This window comes from Natator depressus, chromosome 3 (genome assembly GCF_965152275.1).
Source record: "Natator depressus isolate rNatDep1 chromosome 3, rNatDep2.hap1, whole genome shotgun sequence".
NCBI lineage: Eukaryota > Metazoa > Chordata > Testudines > Cheloniidae > Natator > Natator depressus.
The window spans coordinates 9,115,177-9,133,801 of NC_134236.1; the positions used below are offsets into that span (position 1 = coordinate 9,115,177).

At 50.4% G+C, this 18,625-nt stretch overlaps 1 protein-coding gene across 4 annotated transcripts in view; it reads left to right on the forward strand.

Moving 5' to 3' along the window:
• Positions 1-855: 855 nt before the first annotated feature.
• ZNF395 (zinc finger protein 395) overlaps positions 856-18,625 on the forward strand; it is a 44,398-nt gene continuing 26,628 nt past the window's right edge. Inside the window, exons 1-2 of one of the 4 annotated variants that reach the window (XM_074947390.1) lie at positions 856-1,032; positions 16,094-16,351. In XM_074947390.1, the coding sequence (XP_074803491.1) occupies positions 16,103-16,351 (249 nt within the window). In that variant the 5' untranslated portion in view covers positions 856-1,032; positions 16,094-16,102. Of the gene's footprint in view, positions 1,033-2,714; positions 2,769-15,291; positions 15,387-16,093; positions 16,352-18,625 lie in introns of those variants that run through there. The other 3 variants (XM_074947388.1, XM_074947387.1, XM_074947389.1) reach the window with 3 other exon arrangements.

Here is an 18,625-nt window from a genome sequence, read left to right on the forward strand (position 1 = left end):
ACAGCATAGGAAGCAACAAAAAATGTCAAGCGTGCTGCCAAACGCCACGCCTTCCCCGCCTCCCCCACCCACCGGAGCCAGAAGCGTTTGGGTAAACAGTGGTAGTCCTGCACGTTTTCGAGCCACATGGGGCTTTGCCTCATGCCCATCCCATGCGTGTGCAAGAGAGACGGAGACCCGGCCAGGGGTCTAAGGGGGAGCCAACAAGGGTGTCTTAGGAGCTGCTGGCCTGCACGTTGGGGTGGAAAGTGGGCCTTGAGCTGGTTCAGCTCCCCAGGGAGGGTGTGGCGAAATCTAGCCAGGACCTTCCTCCCTCTCTAGTCCGGTCACCGAATTCCGGGGGGAGGGAGAAGTTGGACAGTGAGTGTGCCTTGTTTCCCTGCCAGCCACTGTATGTGTGTGTGTGTGGGGGGGGGGGGGATCACTAAGGGGGTGACCCCCCCCTCCTTTAATCTCCCTGCTGCTGGGAGAGGAGAGGAGAGGAGTGGGTGGGGGTGAAGCGGGCACAGAGCGGCTATCTGTCCCTCCCGCCCCGAGTGAGCAGCAGAAATGGAGCGGCTGGGTGATTTCAGGCTACTGGATGCAGGAACCGGGGGGCGAGGGGATTCCCCCCCCCCAGCTGCCATTCCGCAGAGTGCGCACCCCCCAAAAGCCCTGGCTGTCCCGGCTTGGGTGTCAGGCCACAGGCGGACTGGTGCAGGACTCGCAAGGGAGGAGCCAGGGGGAAGCCGCGACAAGCTCGCCCTAGCCCCGCGCTGTTTATTTTCTGCGGGCTCCGGTGGGGGCGTGTATTTAAAGGGAGCCGGGCAGCCAATGCGCGGGAAGGGGCTGAGCATGTGGGCAGCTTGTTTACACCAGACCTTCCCGAAGCGCTTTAACCCGGCCGGCAGCCGGCAAGAGGCAAATCCCGGCGCTGGGACCACGTGTGCGGCGTGGCGCTGCCTCCTGGGCCGGCAGCCCGAGGGATGGGCCAGGGGCCGTTCCTGGAGGGCGCAGACCAAGGTAAAGCATGCGGCGCAGTCGAGGCGGCAGGTAACCATGGAACAAGGGAGGATGCCCAAGTTTGCCCTTGTCCAAAGTTACAGGGGCTGCTAAACCCAGAGCTGCACCTGCTCTGACGGAAGGGCACCAGTGGCTGCATCACATGCCCCCCCTCTTTAATGCAGGGGTGGCCCATGGAGACAACTGGTCCCAGCTGCTGGTTCCACCATACAGGCCACGGGTCTCGGCATCTGTGCATCCATCTCCAACTCCAGATACCCCTGGTCCCAGTGGAGGTTGAAAGAGGGAGGGCCATGAGGTATAACTCTGTCTCCGCAGACTGTGTTTGGCCCCTGGGGGCTGCACTTCAGCCAGCCCTGGCCTGGATCAGGGAATAGCTTGGAAGGGAGGTGGGAGGATGAATTTTCCTGGCCTCCTTCTCCTCTAGAAAGACGTGACCAGCAAAGTGGCTTGAGCGGTGTCCAGGGTATTTGAGAGTAACCATTATGGGGAATAGAGTAACAGCCGTGTTAGTCTGTATTCGCAATAAGAAAAGGAGGACTTGTGGCACCTTAGAGACTAACCAATTTATTTGAGCATAAGCTTTCGTGAACTACAGCTCACTTCATCGGTGAAGTGAGCTGTAGCTCACGAAAGCTTATGCTCAAATAAATTGGTTAGTCTCTAAGGTGCCACAAGTCCTCCTTTTCTTATTATGGGGAATAGGCAGGGGTGCTGGAACAATGTGTAGAGTGGGGGTGCCCACAGCCATTGAACCAAACTGTAAACCCTGCATATGATGGAAACCACTTCAAGACAGGGGTGCCGCTGCGTCCCCAGCACCCGTCGTTCCAGCACCTCTGGGAATAAGGGTGCAACAACAACTTTGTTTTTCTTTGCAAGGAAGATCGTTGGGGTTTGGCTGCTCCTGCCTGCAAGAGACCATGCTTGTCTTTGGGTGCACCGCTGTGCCTCTTTCTGTGGCTACCTAGCGGCGGTCTACACTGGTACAGCTTGCCACGCCAATAAAAGATTAACATAGTTGATTACATTGTGTGGCGGTGTGTGTGGCAAATTATATGTGTGCGGGCACACACAGATGAGGCTGCATATATGTGTGATGGCATCCAGCCATGTATATGCACCGTGTGTGTACGTATGCCTGCTGTACCGGGCCTTGAGTGGGACCCATGGAGTCATGTGTATGTGGGTGTATGTATATGTGCCTTGCCGTGCCGCGATCTTGATCTTCAGAGGTGCTGAGCACCTATAATTCCAAAGGAATCAAATGCAAACGAAAGATAGTCAGCACCTCCGAAGATCCGGCCCTGTGTATCTACTTAGCTGTATGCCTCTGTCTGCACGGACCAAGCCTAGTGTGTGTTCCCACGTGTCCGTGTTTGCCGGCAGCTGAGTGTCTCCCTGTTAGGACGGTGTCTGTGTAGGTCGAGGTAGCTCCCGCTGTGTCCCTGGCCCCACAGTGGTAGCTGTTCTCTGCCTACCGCTGTCTCGGGGTGTGTGTGTCTGGTGTGTGTGTGTGTGTGTGTTTGTACACACCTGTTCCCCTGGCTCTGTAGCTCTCTCCCCGAGCATTGCGTCTCTAGCTGTGGTGTGTGGCCAGTGGAGTCCCCCGCAGTCCCTTCCCGGCCGGGACTCCAGGCCGGGGGCTGCCTGCAGCCGCGTACGTGAGGCAGCCTGTGCCGGGGACTCGGGGAGGGGGAAGGGGAAGGTTAATTTCAAAACAAGCCGAGCTCGGGAGGGAGCGAGCGAAGCGAGCGGAGCGGGAGGTAAGTGCCGCGCCGCGCGGCCGGGCAGGGGGGCCGGGCCCCGGGCCCGGGGCACTGCGGGGAGCCGCCCCCGGGGGGCCGCTGCCTGCAAAAGGCGGGGGAAGGGAGCAAGGCGGAGAGAGGGAGGCGCGGGCTCGGCAGCGCGGGCTGCAGGGCACCGACCGGGGCGGCCGGGGGGGTGTGTGCGCGCGCTGGGGCTGCAACAGGCCGCCGCGTGCACCCCGCGTTCCCCGTGCGCCCGCCGTCCCCCCCGCCGCGTGCACCCCGCGTTCCCCGTGCACCCCCCCGTTCCCCCCGCCCCGTGCACCCTCTGTCGCGTGCAGCAGCCCCGCGCACCCCTTGTTTCCCCCGCCGCGTCGCGCACCCCCTGTTCCGGTATTGTCCCGCCACACAACCGTCCCGTGCACCCCCCCATTCTGCGCTGCATGTAGTGGCCCCTTTACCCTTATTCCCATAGTCCCCCGCTGCATACACCCGCCCCGTGCTCCCCCGTTGCATGCACCCCCAGTTTTCCCCGCCATGTACAACCTTATTCCTCCCTGCATGCAACCTCCCCTTTTAGTCCCTGTTTCCGTATTCCCTCGCTGGGTGTCACCGCGCCGTGCACCCCCGCCCCCCCATGTCAGCTTCCTCATGCCCCTTCTGTTCCCATCTGTGTCCAGCTTCTCCATGCACCCTTAGCCCCTTTGCCCTCAACCTGCTCTACACCCTCTGTTCCCCTTTGTATACATCTGCCTACTGCACCCCCATTCCCCCCACGTGGAGCTGTCCCGTTTGTCCCCATTCCCTTATGCACCCCGTTTCCTCTGTGTGCAACACACCCTGTAGTTCCATTCCCTCATTCACCCCCAGCTCCCTCCGTGGCACCTCTGTCAGTCCCCCTGTGCATCACCCCATTTCCTCCTGCACGTAGCACTGTCCAGGTATTTCTATTCCTCTTCTGGGCCTGTCTCCATTTCCCACTGTGCAAATCCTTGGAAACTCACCTGTTACTTCTGAGTATCCCCCCATTTCCCTCTGCACATAACCCCCATGCTTCCCTAGTGCCTGCTGCATGTCACCCCAGTGTCCCCCTGCTTGTTAACTCCTCAGTCCTCTGTGCATGCACCCATTCCCTGTTCCTTTGCACTCATGCCAGGCCTCCTCTGGCACCTCTTCCCTCACGTACAGCATGCTGCTTCCTATTGCACACCTGCCCCAGGGCCCTACCCCCTCCCTGCTGCACTCCTGCTCTGGGCACCTCCTCCTGGCTGCACTTCTTCCCCTGTTTTATGCGTGCCACACCCCCTCTTGGCTGTACTGTTGCTCATTGCATGGGTGCCACGCCCCCTCCTGGCTACACTATTGCCCCGTTTTATGCACGCATGCCACACCCCCTGCTCTGCTACACTCCTGGCCTGGTGCACACATGCCACGCCCCCGCCATTTTGCTACACTCCTGGGCCCTGTGCACACACGCCACGCCTCCCCCTTCTGCCGCACTCCTGCCCTCGTGCACACACGCACACCCACCTCCTGCAGCACCTCTGTTCCTGGAGCTTTACAATGCATGCCACACCCTTGTCTCTGCCCTTTGCATGCATTTTGCGCTTGTCCATGACTCTTTGTATGCCTTCCAGACCCCTTCCAGCTCATCGGCTTGCATGTCAATCCCTTGTACCCCACTGCCCTCTTTTGCATGCACTTCAGCGTTTTCCCCAGTGCTCCCCAGTCCCCTGGCGTGCAGGCCACTCCTTCTCTCATATTTTTCTGTCCGCCAGTTTGCAGGCATGCCACACCCCCCTTCTGACGTGCCACACCCCCTTCTGTTGCTCTCCTCTCTCCTGAATGATTGCCACACTCTTGCTCTGCCCCATTGCATGCATTCCACAATCCGCCTTACAGCCCCCCCATGCCGCTTTGCATGCCCCTCGTGTTCCCATCCTTGCCCTTTTGCAAGCGTGCCACAGCCCCTCCTGTAGACTCATCCCTGCCCCTTTGCAGTCATGTGCTGAGGGTATCAGATGGGAGTTTGCCAGCTGTAGGCTTGGTTTTGAGAAAGTAGCAAATCTCCACCTTTTCCTTCCCAGACTCTGTTACCTTAACCCCTTAGAGCCGGCTGTCTTTCTCAAATGCTAGCAGATGGCTGGTGTTGGTTGAGGGGCTTTCTTAGGGTGGTGGGGCTGCTGCTGTTTTAGGGACAGCCTGGTGAATGTGTAGGTGTATGAGTGTTTATATATGTTTACTGCCCAATTAAAAATTCTCTCTCCTCAAAATCCTTATCTCCTTCTTGAACTCAGCAGCAACACAGACATTCACACCGGAGTGAAATGGGCAAGATTTCCCCCCCCCCCCCCAACACACACACACTCAGGCTTTCGTCCAAGCCCCAAAGGGAGGGCCAGAGACCCCTACCCACCCTAAATTAAGGCCTTCGGAAAAATGCAGCAGAGTACGAAATGGCAAGTCTGAAGTTTTCTGTAACTTCAGTGCATGAGAGAGAGATGGGTGGAGATGAAACTTGTCATCATTGTCGTCAGCTTAGCCCCAGTTTTAACAGGGCTCTCTGGCATCCTCCAAGCTGGGACAGTAAAAAGTGTTTCTAATCGGAAGGATCCCAACAGCATTTCAAAGACCATGAATGAATACAGGCCGCATGGCTAAAATGCAGCCCCCTCTGAGAGGGAGGGCAGCAGGCAACATAGCAGAATGAAAGGGAGATTTTGGGAAAGGGTGCTGGAGCAAAGTGCTTCTTCTTTTACTAAAACACCATGGGATCTTCAGTGTCCATGAAGAGCAGGCAGGAGCTGGGTTTTTAAAGTCTCATCTGACAGATCCTCGTTCAGTAAAGTAGGGGGAACTGAATTTATGTGCCTTAGAAGGATGAAGGGGTGAATTGTCTCAGCTGGGATTTGAACCTTTGATTCTAAAGATTTGAAATATTCCAAGCCAAGAGCCCAATTCTGCCCCTGTTGGAGTTGGTAATATCTGAGTGGTGTATAACACTTTTTATCCGTCACGTTCAGAGTTCTTTACAAGGGAAGGGGAATATAATTTTTGTAATGTTAAGGATGGGAACGCTGAAGCACAGATAGGTGAAGGTGAACTTGCTCTAGGCCAGACAGCAAGCCAGGAGTTAAACCCGATCCACTGCACCGCCCACTTGACCACACTGCCTCCCACATATATAGAGAGGCCGGCTGTTATTCTCACTAATAAATGCATTTAATAAGAATAAGTAAAGGCCAGATTTATGCTGTGAAATTGAGTCTTACCCACTTGTAATTAAGGAACTCCTGGGCATTTTCTGCAGGAGTGGGGGTCCTGGCCAAATTTTGATTTGCCACTTAGTTTTCTTTCTTAAACTTTCCCCATGCAGTTTTAATAGGTGATGCAATTTTTCACTTCCTGTCCTAAATTATCATATATATCATCTATCATAATTATAAATAGCAGCCATGTTCCATCTCAGTGGTGGTTGCACTTCAGTGTTGGTTGAAGCAGGTTTTGAATATAGGACCCAAATCTTGCAACTGGGTCTGGGCAGGCATCCACGACACATGCAACAGATTGCAGGATTGGGGCCATAGTCTGTAAAGTGTTTTCTGATCCTTCTGGAAGAAAGGCACTGTATAAATGTGAGTTAGTGGAGTTGAGGAGGCAGAAGTTATAGACGTTTTTCAGTCGGTCACAGTACGATTTCACTTTTGACACCCTTATTCATGTTGAGTAACGTTTTACACCATGAGTAGTTCCAGTGACTTCAGTGCAGTAGGATACTGTGTTATGTGAGCTTGGCTTTAGCGTGTGCTAATTGATATTTCCAAGATGATGAAACCTACAAACTTCTGTTTTTAAGAAAGTAGGCAGCAGTTTAGATTGTAAGCTCTCCGGGGCAGGGACCGTGGCTCTGTAATGTGCTTGTACAGTACCTTGCTCAGTACGGGAGGGGCTTCTAGTCACTTCTGTGATGCAAATGCTAATAGCAGAATTACTTTCCTGCTACATTTGGGTGTTCTGACTGGGGAGCATTAGTGATTAGAATGTGGAACTGGGGGTCTAGTCCGATCTCTGCTGTGGATTTGTTGTGTGAATTTGGGTAAAGTGTTTCACCTCTGTGCCTCAGTTTCCCCATTTGTAAAATTGAGTGAATGTTACTTCACCTTCTCTGTAAAGAGTTTTCAGACCCCAGTTAAGCACCTAAGCATTGCTGTTATTTATTAGTATATGAATCCAGTGTGGAAAGGCTGAAGACGGACGGATGTCTTCCCCACTGCTTGTTTGAAGCCGAACGTTGACAATTGCCTCCAAAGTGTATGCTCAGTGTTCAAGAAATAATTCTGGATCTCTGCTGGTTCTCACCTGTGTGAAGTGTGGTTGCTAGCAACTGATAGGCACTGTGTGCATTAGTCGGCAGTGTTCATACGGGTCAGAGTCTAAGTAGTGGGCATCTAAGCAGAAGACACTGCGTTCCTAGTTCTGCCATCAGAGCTTGCTTTGTAGCTGTAGGCAGGTCAGAGAGAAATTATATGCCTCTGTTTTTTCATCTGGAATATGGGTATAATGACCCCCACCTTGGTAAACTGCAGTTGCTGTATGTAAGAGGTAGGGTCTTTCAAATGCCATTGCTGTAGGTTGTTTAGCCTCCCTTTTTTTGGAGCCGTGTTCATGACTGTCCAGCACAAATCTGAACAGCTTCCCTCTCAGAAGGGTTCTTGTTTCCTAGCATTTCAGCTCAGCTGCCATCGGAAGTTTTCACAGGGGTTTCCCCCTTGTTCTTCTAAGTGGGGTGTGGCTCTCAGTGGACTTCACAGCGATCGATCCTAATACCGTCTCCACTCACCCTGTAGCGTTCAGCTAAAGCCCCTCAGCAGTCCTCTTTTCAGCTGAGTAGCTGTGTTAGCATGTACACTTCATAATCACAGGCCACGCAGTATGGGACATGGGGTTGAAAGAAGATCCACGTTTCACCGTACAGGGTCTCCTGAAAGCAGATGTGGTGCTGGCGTTCCTGAGCTCCCTACTCTTAAACTCTTTTTGCAAGTCAAAAATACCCCAACCCCCTCTTCTGGATCAGAGCCAGGTGCTGCACTGAAAGATTAGCACAAGTTAAAGGAACCTTGCAGCCCTGTTGGTTTCAGTAGTTGTTTGTTTGCATAGGGGAGATGAGCGGGACCTTTTAAAGTGGGAGAGGACTGGGCTTGGCCGGCAGTAAAACCTGCAGGGAAGGGTCATGTGAATAGAATTTACAAGGTATCTGGAAAAAAAATAAACTTTATGGAGAGATACTGAAGTGTGCATTATATCCCAGCCTTTCTTTGTATGGAGGAGTAGGGCTGGGCTGGTGCAAGGGGAAGTCTTTAAACTGTCAAGCCCCTCAAACAGCATGGAATAAAAATGCCACTGATAATCCAGAATCCACTGTTTGAACAGAGTTCTTGGCACTGGCAGTGTTTGAGTGCAAGTTATTGAAAGCAGGAGGCGTGGTCTATGGGCTGACGCGTGGTCTAGTGGTAAACACGGAGTCAGGATAGACAGGCCTTACCACAGGCTTGCTGTGTGATCTGGTGCAAATTTCTTTACCTCGTTCTGCCTCTGCTGCCCTGTCTGTAGAATGGGGAATAATGTTTTCAGGGGGTTAGATCTGTGAACCGAAGGCGATAAATCGAGATAGATAAATACACATTTGGATTGTTGCTACATAGCTTCCCTCTGCCTCAGGGAACGTGCATTTGTACCTTGAAAAAGTCCCCTGGTGTCCTATTTTTAAATTTCACGGTAAATTGGTGTGGATGAGTGCCCAGTCTGGGAACACAGTGGCTTAGTTATAAGGAGAGAGAGTGATTCCCAAGAGCCCTGCCATTCTAGTAGCAATCCGGTGTGTTCAACGTACTTGCAAGTTAGTTCGGATGCTGAGGGATTTCCCTGAGATTTTAAGGAAGGGTGGGGAGAAGTCAGCAAATTTGTCTCCATAAGTTCCCAAAAACAGAAAAAAAACTTGGTATAGGTTTTCCATGTGACTGAGTTAAGAGAGAGGAGAGGTATGTGTCAGCGGTGGGGGCAATAAAAATGTAAAGGCTTTGCCACCCACTAAGAGGTGCTCCCGGAAGTGGTGCCAGTGAAACGGAAGGTGGTGCTCTTCCTAAAGGCCTGGCCTGACCTGGCATAGGGGGTGCTGTGCTCCTGGGAGCGCCTTTCTGATGAAAAAGGGCCTACCACTTCCAGCACCTGGTTTAGCAAAGCCCTGAGGTACACATGCTTAAATTTAAGCACTTGAATAATCCCAGCAAAGCACTTGGAGCAACCTACAGAGGGAGGAAGGTGGTTAAGGGCTTGTCTGCACTTGAAACATGTACTGCTGTAGTGCCTCAGTGCAGACACTACCTACGCCGACGGGAGGGGTTCTCCCATCAGGGTAGGTAATCTGCCTCCCCGAGAGGTGGTGGCTAGGTTGGCTGAAGAAGAATTCTTCCATCGACCTGGGGCTGTCTACACAGGGACTGGGGTCGGCTTAACTACATCACTCAGGGGTGTGGATTCATCACACCCCTGAGTGCCGTAGCTGGGTCAATCTAATTTTCCAGTATAGACCAGCCCCTATCTAGGCTGGTCTATACTGGAATATCTAGTATCTATCTATCTAGCCCCAATCTAATTTTCCAGTATAGAGCAGTTTTGTTGAATCAGGGCCTTAATTTTTAAAGATAAATAGCATGTTTCTTAAGAGTAGGGTGCTAGCCATGGTGTCCTGGTAACTGTATTGTGTCTGCTCTCCCTGATATTCCCTGTGTGGTTTCAAGTGGATACAATATTCTTCTTAGAGACTAACACATTTCTTTGAGCATAAGCTTTCGTGAACTACAGCTCACTTCATCGGATGCAGTACTCCTTTTCTTTTTGCGGATACAGACTAACACGGCTGCTACTCTGAAACCTGTCAATATTCTTCTTCACTTCCCATTGGAAACACTTTTGTAGTGTTACTATGGCTGTTAAATAGCTGCTACTTTCCGCTTCAGTTTTGAAATGAGATATTATTTGGGATCAGGGTCAGTTTGAAATTGTGATCTCTGTGGCCCCTTTTTTTCTGAAATTCTGTGTGACTGAAATGGTATGTAGGCTACAAGAGTGCTGTATAAACTACATATATCCATCACTGAAATGTGGCCATCTCTGGGGGAGAACTCCACAGCTATTTAACAGCACACAGCAACACCATGCAACAATTTAGGCCTGGAAATAAAAAAGAATGCTAAAGTCAAATGAAAGTACACGGGGAATTTCAGTGAGAGGAAGCAGAATATAGGTGCTAGAGTTGGTATTTAGTCAGGACACCATGGTTTAACACCCAAACTCTTTGGAAAAGCACCATCTGTCTTAAAAAACCAAAAGCGGCTAGGACCTTAGTTTTATTTGTAATCAGGAAGCTGGCATGTCCAACAGCGTAGCGACCCCTGGAGGCATGCAGGTGCATTACTTCAGTACAAAGTCATATGGAAAAGCACCACTTCCAATACCTTTCCCTGAAGCACCTACGAGGTGGCAGCTACTTTCCAGTTCAGTTTCTCATCTTTAATGTAATATATTCATTTAGGGCTTGTCATCCCGTACAGCAGCCCAGCGGCATGGGGGGTTGGTTTGGTATAACGACGTCGCTCAGGGGGGTGGATTTTTCACGCCCCTGAGCGACGTCATTATACCAGTCTAAGTCTGTCGTGTAGACCTGACCGTAGTGTGGTGCATTTATTTCACGTTTGTCAGCTCCCTAGCTTTGAGTGGCTTCTCTGAAGCTTGGGGTGGGGTGGCAGGTTAAAGTTTTCATTTGGAATTCAAATCTACACAGTGTGAGTTTGGGCAAGTCTCTTTGGATACGTCTGTCCTGGAGCTAGGGGCGTGCCTCCCAGCCCGGGCAGACAGACTCTCGCTAGCTCTGCTTCAGCGAGTGTGCTAAATATAGTAGTGTGGGTGTTTCAGAACAGACGGCACCTCAGGATAGTCACTCAAGTCCAAGCCTGCCAAACCCCTTGGGTGGGAGCCACTGTCTGTGTTGCAGTGTCCACGCTTCTGTGTTTTGTGCACTAGCTCAGGCAGAGCTAGCTCAGGTCGGGTTCTCAGGTCTGCCGAGGACGCTTTGCACAGGCCGCACAAAGTGGCCTGAAAGCAACCGGTGGAGAATTCTCTGTGGGCAGGGGAACTCCCTGCTGATGGAGGCAGCCCTGCTGCCTATGTTTGATGCAAGGAGAGAGAGACTAGGTGGGGCACGGGCGGGAGGGAGTGTGGTAGGTGGAGCAGAACTACGTCCTATCCTCCACTGCCATAAGTTAGGGCCGGCCCTGTGCCAGTAGCTCCATCTGACTGCTTGCAGCCGCCCTCCTCTACTCCATTCAAGTGCTCAAAGCCTAGTGGATAGAGCATAGAACTGTGGGGGGGGGGGGGGGAGGGGAGCGTTGTCAGGATTCCTGTGTTCTAAATCTACTTGTGGCACGCACTCACTGTGTGTCCTTGGTCTAATCTCTTCGCCACTCTCTGCCTCAGTTTCCCCATCTGTAAAATGGGGCACTGTGACTTTGTAATGTGTTTTGAAGATGAAGAGTGCTAAGTATTACTATAACACTGTTTACCCTGAACAGTGCATGTTACAGTCTTTTCTCTCCTTGGTTCTTTATGCGTAAACTTGGAAGCTCTGTCCTCCCTTGGCATGAATTCTCCTTGCTCTTAGGAAAACCCATATTTTTACAACAGAAAAACATGCAAAGGAATAGGAAAAGCCAGACAGAGAAGTTCTCTTCATGTACTTGCTACATGCACCAGTCAAAAGGGAAAATCCATCACTGCCTGTTTTCAAGGGGGGGGGGAAATAATTTTAGAAAAAAGCCTAAGAAAAATTACTGTGGATGTGTTAATGTTACCAAGAGAGAAGAAAAATGCTCCTAATGGTGCTTTAACCAAATAAAGTGGAGTGGTAAGACGTGGCTACTTCATTAATAACCCAGCATTCCACGTGTTTTACCGATATCCTAATGGGACTCTTGCCAATTTCACAAGGCTTATGGGTGAGGGAACTCCATCACAGAGAAGCTACGTGACATTCCCAAGGTTACATAGCAAGTCAGTGTCAGAGCTGGAATTAGATTCTTGGAGTTCCTGGATCCCTGTCCTGTGCTTTGACCATTACAGCATGCTCCCTCTCTTCCTCCATCTCAGAGCTTTGTGTAACTCTTTCTCCTTTATTATTTTCTTTCCTCCTCTCATCTGTTCTCTTAAGTCCTAAAGGCACAACCCTGAGAAATGTATTTTTTTTTATTGCGCTTTTATTTTTCTTGAGTTCTAGATTCCCCCCCCCTCCTTTTTTTTTTATGATTATTAAACAAGTTTAAATTGTTGAGCCAACATTGCCTTACAGGGAGGGGGTGGTAATGACACAGTTTAGATTTAATTGCCCTCTTTGAGGGTTTGATCATGTTCCCGCTGAAGGTTGTGGCCAAAATGCCTGTTGACTTCAAGGGGAACAGTGTGAATCTTTGTGAAAGAATAAGCTTTTGACAGTGGATTTAAAGCTGCAGTCGCATTAGAACACTGATTCTCCCTCTGCATGCTAAGACCAATCCACCTGTGTCAGCGGTGTAGGAGGATAGTTGGAACTCTGTGTCCTAGTCTGACTAGAGTCTTGGCCAAGGTGTCAAATTCATTGGGACTTGAGGGTCAAGCGTTGTATTTAATTATGGTCTGTGGGCCATGGTGCACATCCAAAAATACATATTTACTGCAGTGCAGAGGGAATCTTCTCTGGCCTGTGTTATACAGGAGGTCAGATCCCTTCTGGCTTTAAAGTCTAGGAATGTGTGCATGCTCACTGGTGTTAGTGGCTGGTTTTGCACAGAGATCAAGGGAAGAAACGTTTAGGAGGGAACTACACATTTAGTTATTGATTATAGTCCAGTGCCTGAATGCTGCATTCCTCATCAGGGAGAGAATCTACTGGACTGGCAGCACCCAATGAGCATGTGAGAGGAATCCCATCCTGGAAAACGCATCTGGCTGAAACGCCTGTTCCTCCCAGGTAGGGAAGGGAGAGGAAAGGAATTCCTGAAGGATGCAGAAGTGCCAGCCCTAATGTGATGTTTCTGGAGGTGATCGTTTCTCTCTTGACGGGTCTGGTGGGCGCTCACCTTGTGGACTGTCTGCAGTTTTGGGCACCACCCGGCCAGAAAAACATTGGCAAATGGATGGGAATTCAGGGAAGAGCAGCAAAAGCGGTCACTGGGCTGGGGAGGCTGAAAGGGTTAAGTATGTGTCTTTTGGCAATATAGAGGTATGTAACTGCAAAACCCAAGGATTTACTTAGGTCAGACCAAGGGGATATAACTAGGTCAGGAAAATTTAGGCCATATATCCCAAAACTTTCATAGAATCCAAGATTCATGGGTTCTAAGGCCAGAAGGGACCATTGTGATCAGCTAGTTTGACTTCCATAACACAGGCCTGCAGAGCAAAGCTCCGTAGGCCTGTGGAATAGTCCCCGTAAGGAAGGGGTGGAAGCCCCATTGCACAAATCATTTAAAACTAGACTGGACAGGGTACTGGAGGGGACAGCCCTGCCTTGGCAGAGAGCGTGCAGGTGAACTTTGCCATCACCAATTTCCATGGTTCTCTTGATCCAGTGGTTTGAGACTGCTGCATGTGTATTCTGGGTGGACTGGCTGCCACCTTAGCTGTGTGGGTTAGCAGAGGTACCAAAGGCTAAAAAAACCCAAGTGTTGCCTGTGGGAACTTGAACCCTAGACCAGGAACACACAAGCGAGAGTGAGATGAGGTAATAGTGCTAGGGAGGGAGTGGCGCATTTGGGCACAGTTCTTCTGCATCTGGAGTCCTAAATTGGACTCTGGATTACTTGACCAATAAAGTGGATCTTTGATATCCTGAGAGATGACTTTTGTCCACATCATGAGCTTGTCAGTCTCTTTAGGCACCACTGTCTCCCTGTGCCCAGGACTGGCAAGTGGATGTTGCGGAATTGAGGGGAGCCCCCGATTGAGGTGCACTGGCAGAGTCTCTTTTGGAGGGCCAGGTCTGTAATAGCAAGGGGGCTGCAGGTTGTGTGTGGGAAGCCTTCCTAGCTGTTCTCTACATGATGTTTGGCTCTCCAGGGCCACGAATATTGCTGGGCCATAGCGGTGAACAGCGGATGAGGTTGATTTGGAAGATCCATCTGGGAACATCATTTCAGTGGGTGGGGGGGAACACCCACAGGAATGTTACAGGTTAAACAGGTTCAGATGAGGGGAATCTGATCAGAGGTGGCTGTTAGAAAACCATGGTTTGCAGCAAATGCAGTGTGTAAGTCTAGTAAGAGTAACTTTGGATTCTCCTGTCTATTTTTTAAGCTTTAATTGTTCTTGCTTTGCTGGGCTTCCCTGTTACGTATTGTAAAGCACAGTCTGGGTGCATTATGTGGCTTTGTGGATCGTTGTTGAATCCCCAAAGGGCTTTGTCTTTGTCTGTAGATGGACTGTAGAACCTGATTTAGTGGCAGCTGAGCCCACTGGATCCGATACTGCCACAACTGATGAATGTCCTCAGAGCAAACCATAGCTGTCTGCTGGAGCTGTAAACTTGCCCGTGGTGCATTCCCATTAGCCTCTGACAATGTAATTGGTTTAAAAGTGTCTCTACTGATATTCCTGGGATGGCAGCCACCCAAAGAGACTGACGTGTAATGATCGATGTGGCCAAAGCCTGGGCTCCTGCTCCTGGTTTAACAAGATAAATTAGTGCTTGCAGCCCAGTGCTCATAGGCCACCGCACAGTACCATACCCATTGGTGTTGGCTCAGCCCTCGTGTGTCCCCCTGTGATAATATACCTCCTTGTGCTGCTCAGCCCTCATGTGCACCCTTCCGATAATAGCAGTAATATTTATAGTGCTTTTCATCAGTAGATATGAGAGCACCTCACAGTCTTAAATATGTGTATCCTCACAACACCCTGTGAGGCAGGGCAGCACTTTTGCGGACGGGGAAACTGAGGCACAGAGTGGCTAGTTGACTTGCTCATGGTCACGTGGGAAGTCTGATGGAGCAGAGAATTGAACTCCGGTCTCACAAGTCCTAAGCTAGTGCTCTAACAGGGTGGATTGATTTAAATCACTGACTTTAATAATAATTTAAATCAGCAAACAGAAAACCTTGATTTAAATCAACAATTTTAATCTTGTTTTGCATTTGTACTTTTTAGTTAATTTCCTAAAGAAAGGTTGAGTCTCATTAGTTGGTAACCATTAAAACATGTTGATTTGCAATGGACTATAGCTTTTACACTAAATTTGGTGGTGCTTTTTGCTAATGGGATGGTACACTGTATCTATACACATTCATTCAAGCAGTTATTTAACTTATGTTGATTCTAGGTCACAAAATCCTTCAGAATTTTAGAACTAGTAGGTCTCATCCTCTTACACCTCGCTTTTGTTCATAGATTGGAAGTGGAAAACAAGCTTTCCTGCTTTTTCAACTCCCAAGTGGTTTCTTAATTTTGAATGAACTAGTGGAATAAACAGAGAAGAATATATTCTCTCACTGAACCTGCTGAAGAGGCCACTGTTGTCAGAAGCTGGTTTAGCACTTTAAACTCCGGTTCCAGGTGCTTGGTCAGTGACTCCCACCAGTTCAGTGGTTTCCCTTTCTTTAAAACTTGGCAGCAGATGTTCTGCTTAACAGTATTCTTTTAATTAATGTCAATGATTTTAATAGCTGTATTGTAAGTTCAGGGTTTTGTCTCAATTTCAAATTCAATTTTAAATAAGGTTTTTAAAAAAACTTCATTGACATAAATCTGTTTTGTTTTTTAAATATTTGATTTTATCCACTTTGCGCCCTAACCACGGGACCTCCTTCCACTGTGTGCAGGACGGGAGGGAAGGAATGTCAGTCCAGGCTCAGCGAAGAGGTTGAGAAATAACAGCAAGGGGGAGGGATGTGATTTTTCAAAAGGCTGTGAAATGGGCTGTGACGAGCGCTTTGTGTGGAGGCATCGTTCCTTCCAGCCAAGGATCTCAAAGCACTTTCCATTTGGCAGGTGGTCAGTGGTGTGATCTCTGATTTACAGATGGGGGAGGCTGAAGCACAGAGAGGTAGGGACGTGGCCAGGTTGGCTCAGTGAGTGTCCCATCAGAGCCAGTCACGGAAATGAGGCCTCCTGACTCCCAGCCCCCTGTTTTGAGCATGAGACAGCGCCGCTGGAGGAGTTCAGGGCACTCTCAGCCCAGTACCTTTCACCAGCGCCCCAGATGCAGAGCAGTTTGTGTTTTGCACTGGAGGTAATAGCACCTGTCTGTTTGTCCTTTACAGAGTGTCAAGATGGCGAGCGTGCTGTCCAGGCGCCTGGGGAAGCGCTCCCTGCTGGGCGCCCGCGTTTCCACGCCCAGCTCCTTGGCAGACAGGATGCTGGGGACGGCCCAAATCCCCACGTTGCAGGCGGAGCTCAGCAGAGTGTCTTCCCACCTGGCTTCGTATGAGGGTGGTCGGTGCACGGAGCAGGCAGAGGAGAGCAGCACGAATCCCAGCTTCCCAAACCTGAACCGCTTACAGCTCCACCCAGGACAAAGAGTACGTAAGGAGGCTGTTTGTACAGTGCTGACCGGCAGTGTTAATCCCTTGAACCTGGGTGCAGTCCGCTGTGGGTCTGGCTTCAGTGCAGAGCTAGCCTGGGCTGTAGCCTCCCCCTTCCGTCCACACATAAGAACCTCTGGCCCAGGCTTGAGGGTGCTCTAAACACAAGCTAGCAGGCATCACTGAGGGTGGTTTAGGCTTGAGCTAGCATTTCACTTTCCAAGCTGGCAACTCACCCTCTATGCAGTGAAAACATGAGCTTGCCACGGTGCTGTTAGTCCTCCAGTCCTATCCCACAGCGCCACCTGGGCTGTACTTTCTTGTTGAACTCCTCCCTTCTGCGGCACTGTGTCTTAGCCCCCTCACCCCCCAGTTTGCCTGCTCCATTTCTGCTGTACCTCCATAGCATTTGGACAGAGGTGCCAGCCAAGCAATCCATCTCCCACGCTGCCAGTTGGCCAGAAGCTGTGACCAGCCTTCTGGTAACGCTGTGGTGTGATGCCAGTAAGACTCATCAGGGCACTCTCGCCTGGGAGCCCAGGAAGGACAGACAAGTTCTCTCACAATACACTGCAAATGAATTCATTGGGTTGGCCCAGTTTAATGCACCAGTGAGAGCCATGGGATATCATGTTAGAAAATCCAGCCCAGCACACGAGCTAGTACAGCACCATTGTGGATGCAACCGCATGGGTCTGACCTGGGTAGGGCTTTGCAGGGGGGCCGCTCCAGCAGGATGGGGCTAACTCTGCAGTGAGGACATGCCCTCTGTGGTTCAGGGGATGGGAAATGGGATCAAAGCGTCCGACTGCATTAGTTCAGGGATTGCAACTGAGTTGCTGGCTCAGATCTGGCCTAGCTTTGTAATTACCAAGTCATTAGCATCTGCTAGCTGTTGGGTAGCCAGTGTGGAATTAGTTTAGTGGGTTCCCAGTAGACAAGCGTCTCCGTCCGCAGCTCAGTAGGTACTAACTGGCTTCTTTTGGCAGCCTCAGTAGAGAGACTAGGGACTGTAAGAGCCAGGGTCACACACCTGTCTTCCTTGTCTCTCATGGATAAGGAGGAGGCAGAGATGTGTGGCATCTTGCCTTGCCCATGCTGAGTACCCTCCACCCTGGTTGTGCTCAGGGGCGTGGGGGCCCTTAGAGGGTCAGTGCAGTAGATTGCACACTGTTAGGGGTAGGGTGCTTTGCAGAGCACTGGATCTATCTTCAGTGGTATAGGAATGATTACTGTTCCCAGAATCCTAGAAATGTAGGCCTGGAAGGCACCTCCATAGTTTCATGTAGTCCAGTCCCCTGCACTCATGGCAGGACTAAGTATTATTCTAGACCATCCCTGACAGGTGTTTGTCCGACTTGTTCTTAATAATCTCCAGTGATTGGAGATTCCCCAGCTTCCCTAGGCAACTTGTTCCAGTGCTTAACCACCCTGACAGTTAGGAAGTAATAGTAAAAGGTCTCAGAGTGTGGCTGTCCGAATGGAGCGGGGCAGCTGCTGATGTGCCACCAGGGCTCCTGAGCTCTGCCTGGAACAGAGTGTCAATAAGGTCCTCGTTTGATTTTTTTGGCTTGCACACAGAGCTGTCCTACAAGCTCACAGAGAAGCCAGATTCCTTTTGCTCTACGTTTTTTAACCCCGTGACAGTGAGGGCTGTTTTCTCCAGTACACATCAGTGTTGGGCTTTTTTGTTCTTCACACTAGAAGCAGCATAAAAATAGTCATTGGGAGCGGGGTGCTGTATTTACATACCAGGGACAGATGACTTTTTTGTGTTTGGTTGCTTTGCAGCCTCAGCAGATGCTCGAGCATACGTGTTCTGTTGCTCAGTGCTTGTCTAGGTCTGGGGAGCCCGCTGGCATAGTTCATTGTGGAGCCTCGTTCCTTATTGTCTGCAACGATACTCTTGGAGAGAAGCAGGGTGTAGTGGTCAGGAGCTCCTGGGTCCTAATCCCTGCACTGCTGCAGCTACTCTCTTTGAATTTGGGCAAATCACATCCCCTCTCTGCTTTGGTTTCTGCATCCAGTGTCAGCTGAGACATTTTCTCTCTGCCTCAGAGCACTGTGCGTTTATGTATCCATCATATACAGGCCTGTCCACACGTCACCTCTGGTATTTAGGGATAGGAGTGCATGTCCCTATAAATACCTACGAACGCTAACCTGCAGAAGTGTGCTATATTTCAGCACAGACATATTTACCTTAATAAAAACAGACACTTAGACATTAGGAAGAGAAGCAGCCTATTAGGTCATTGGGTGACTTTGAGA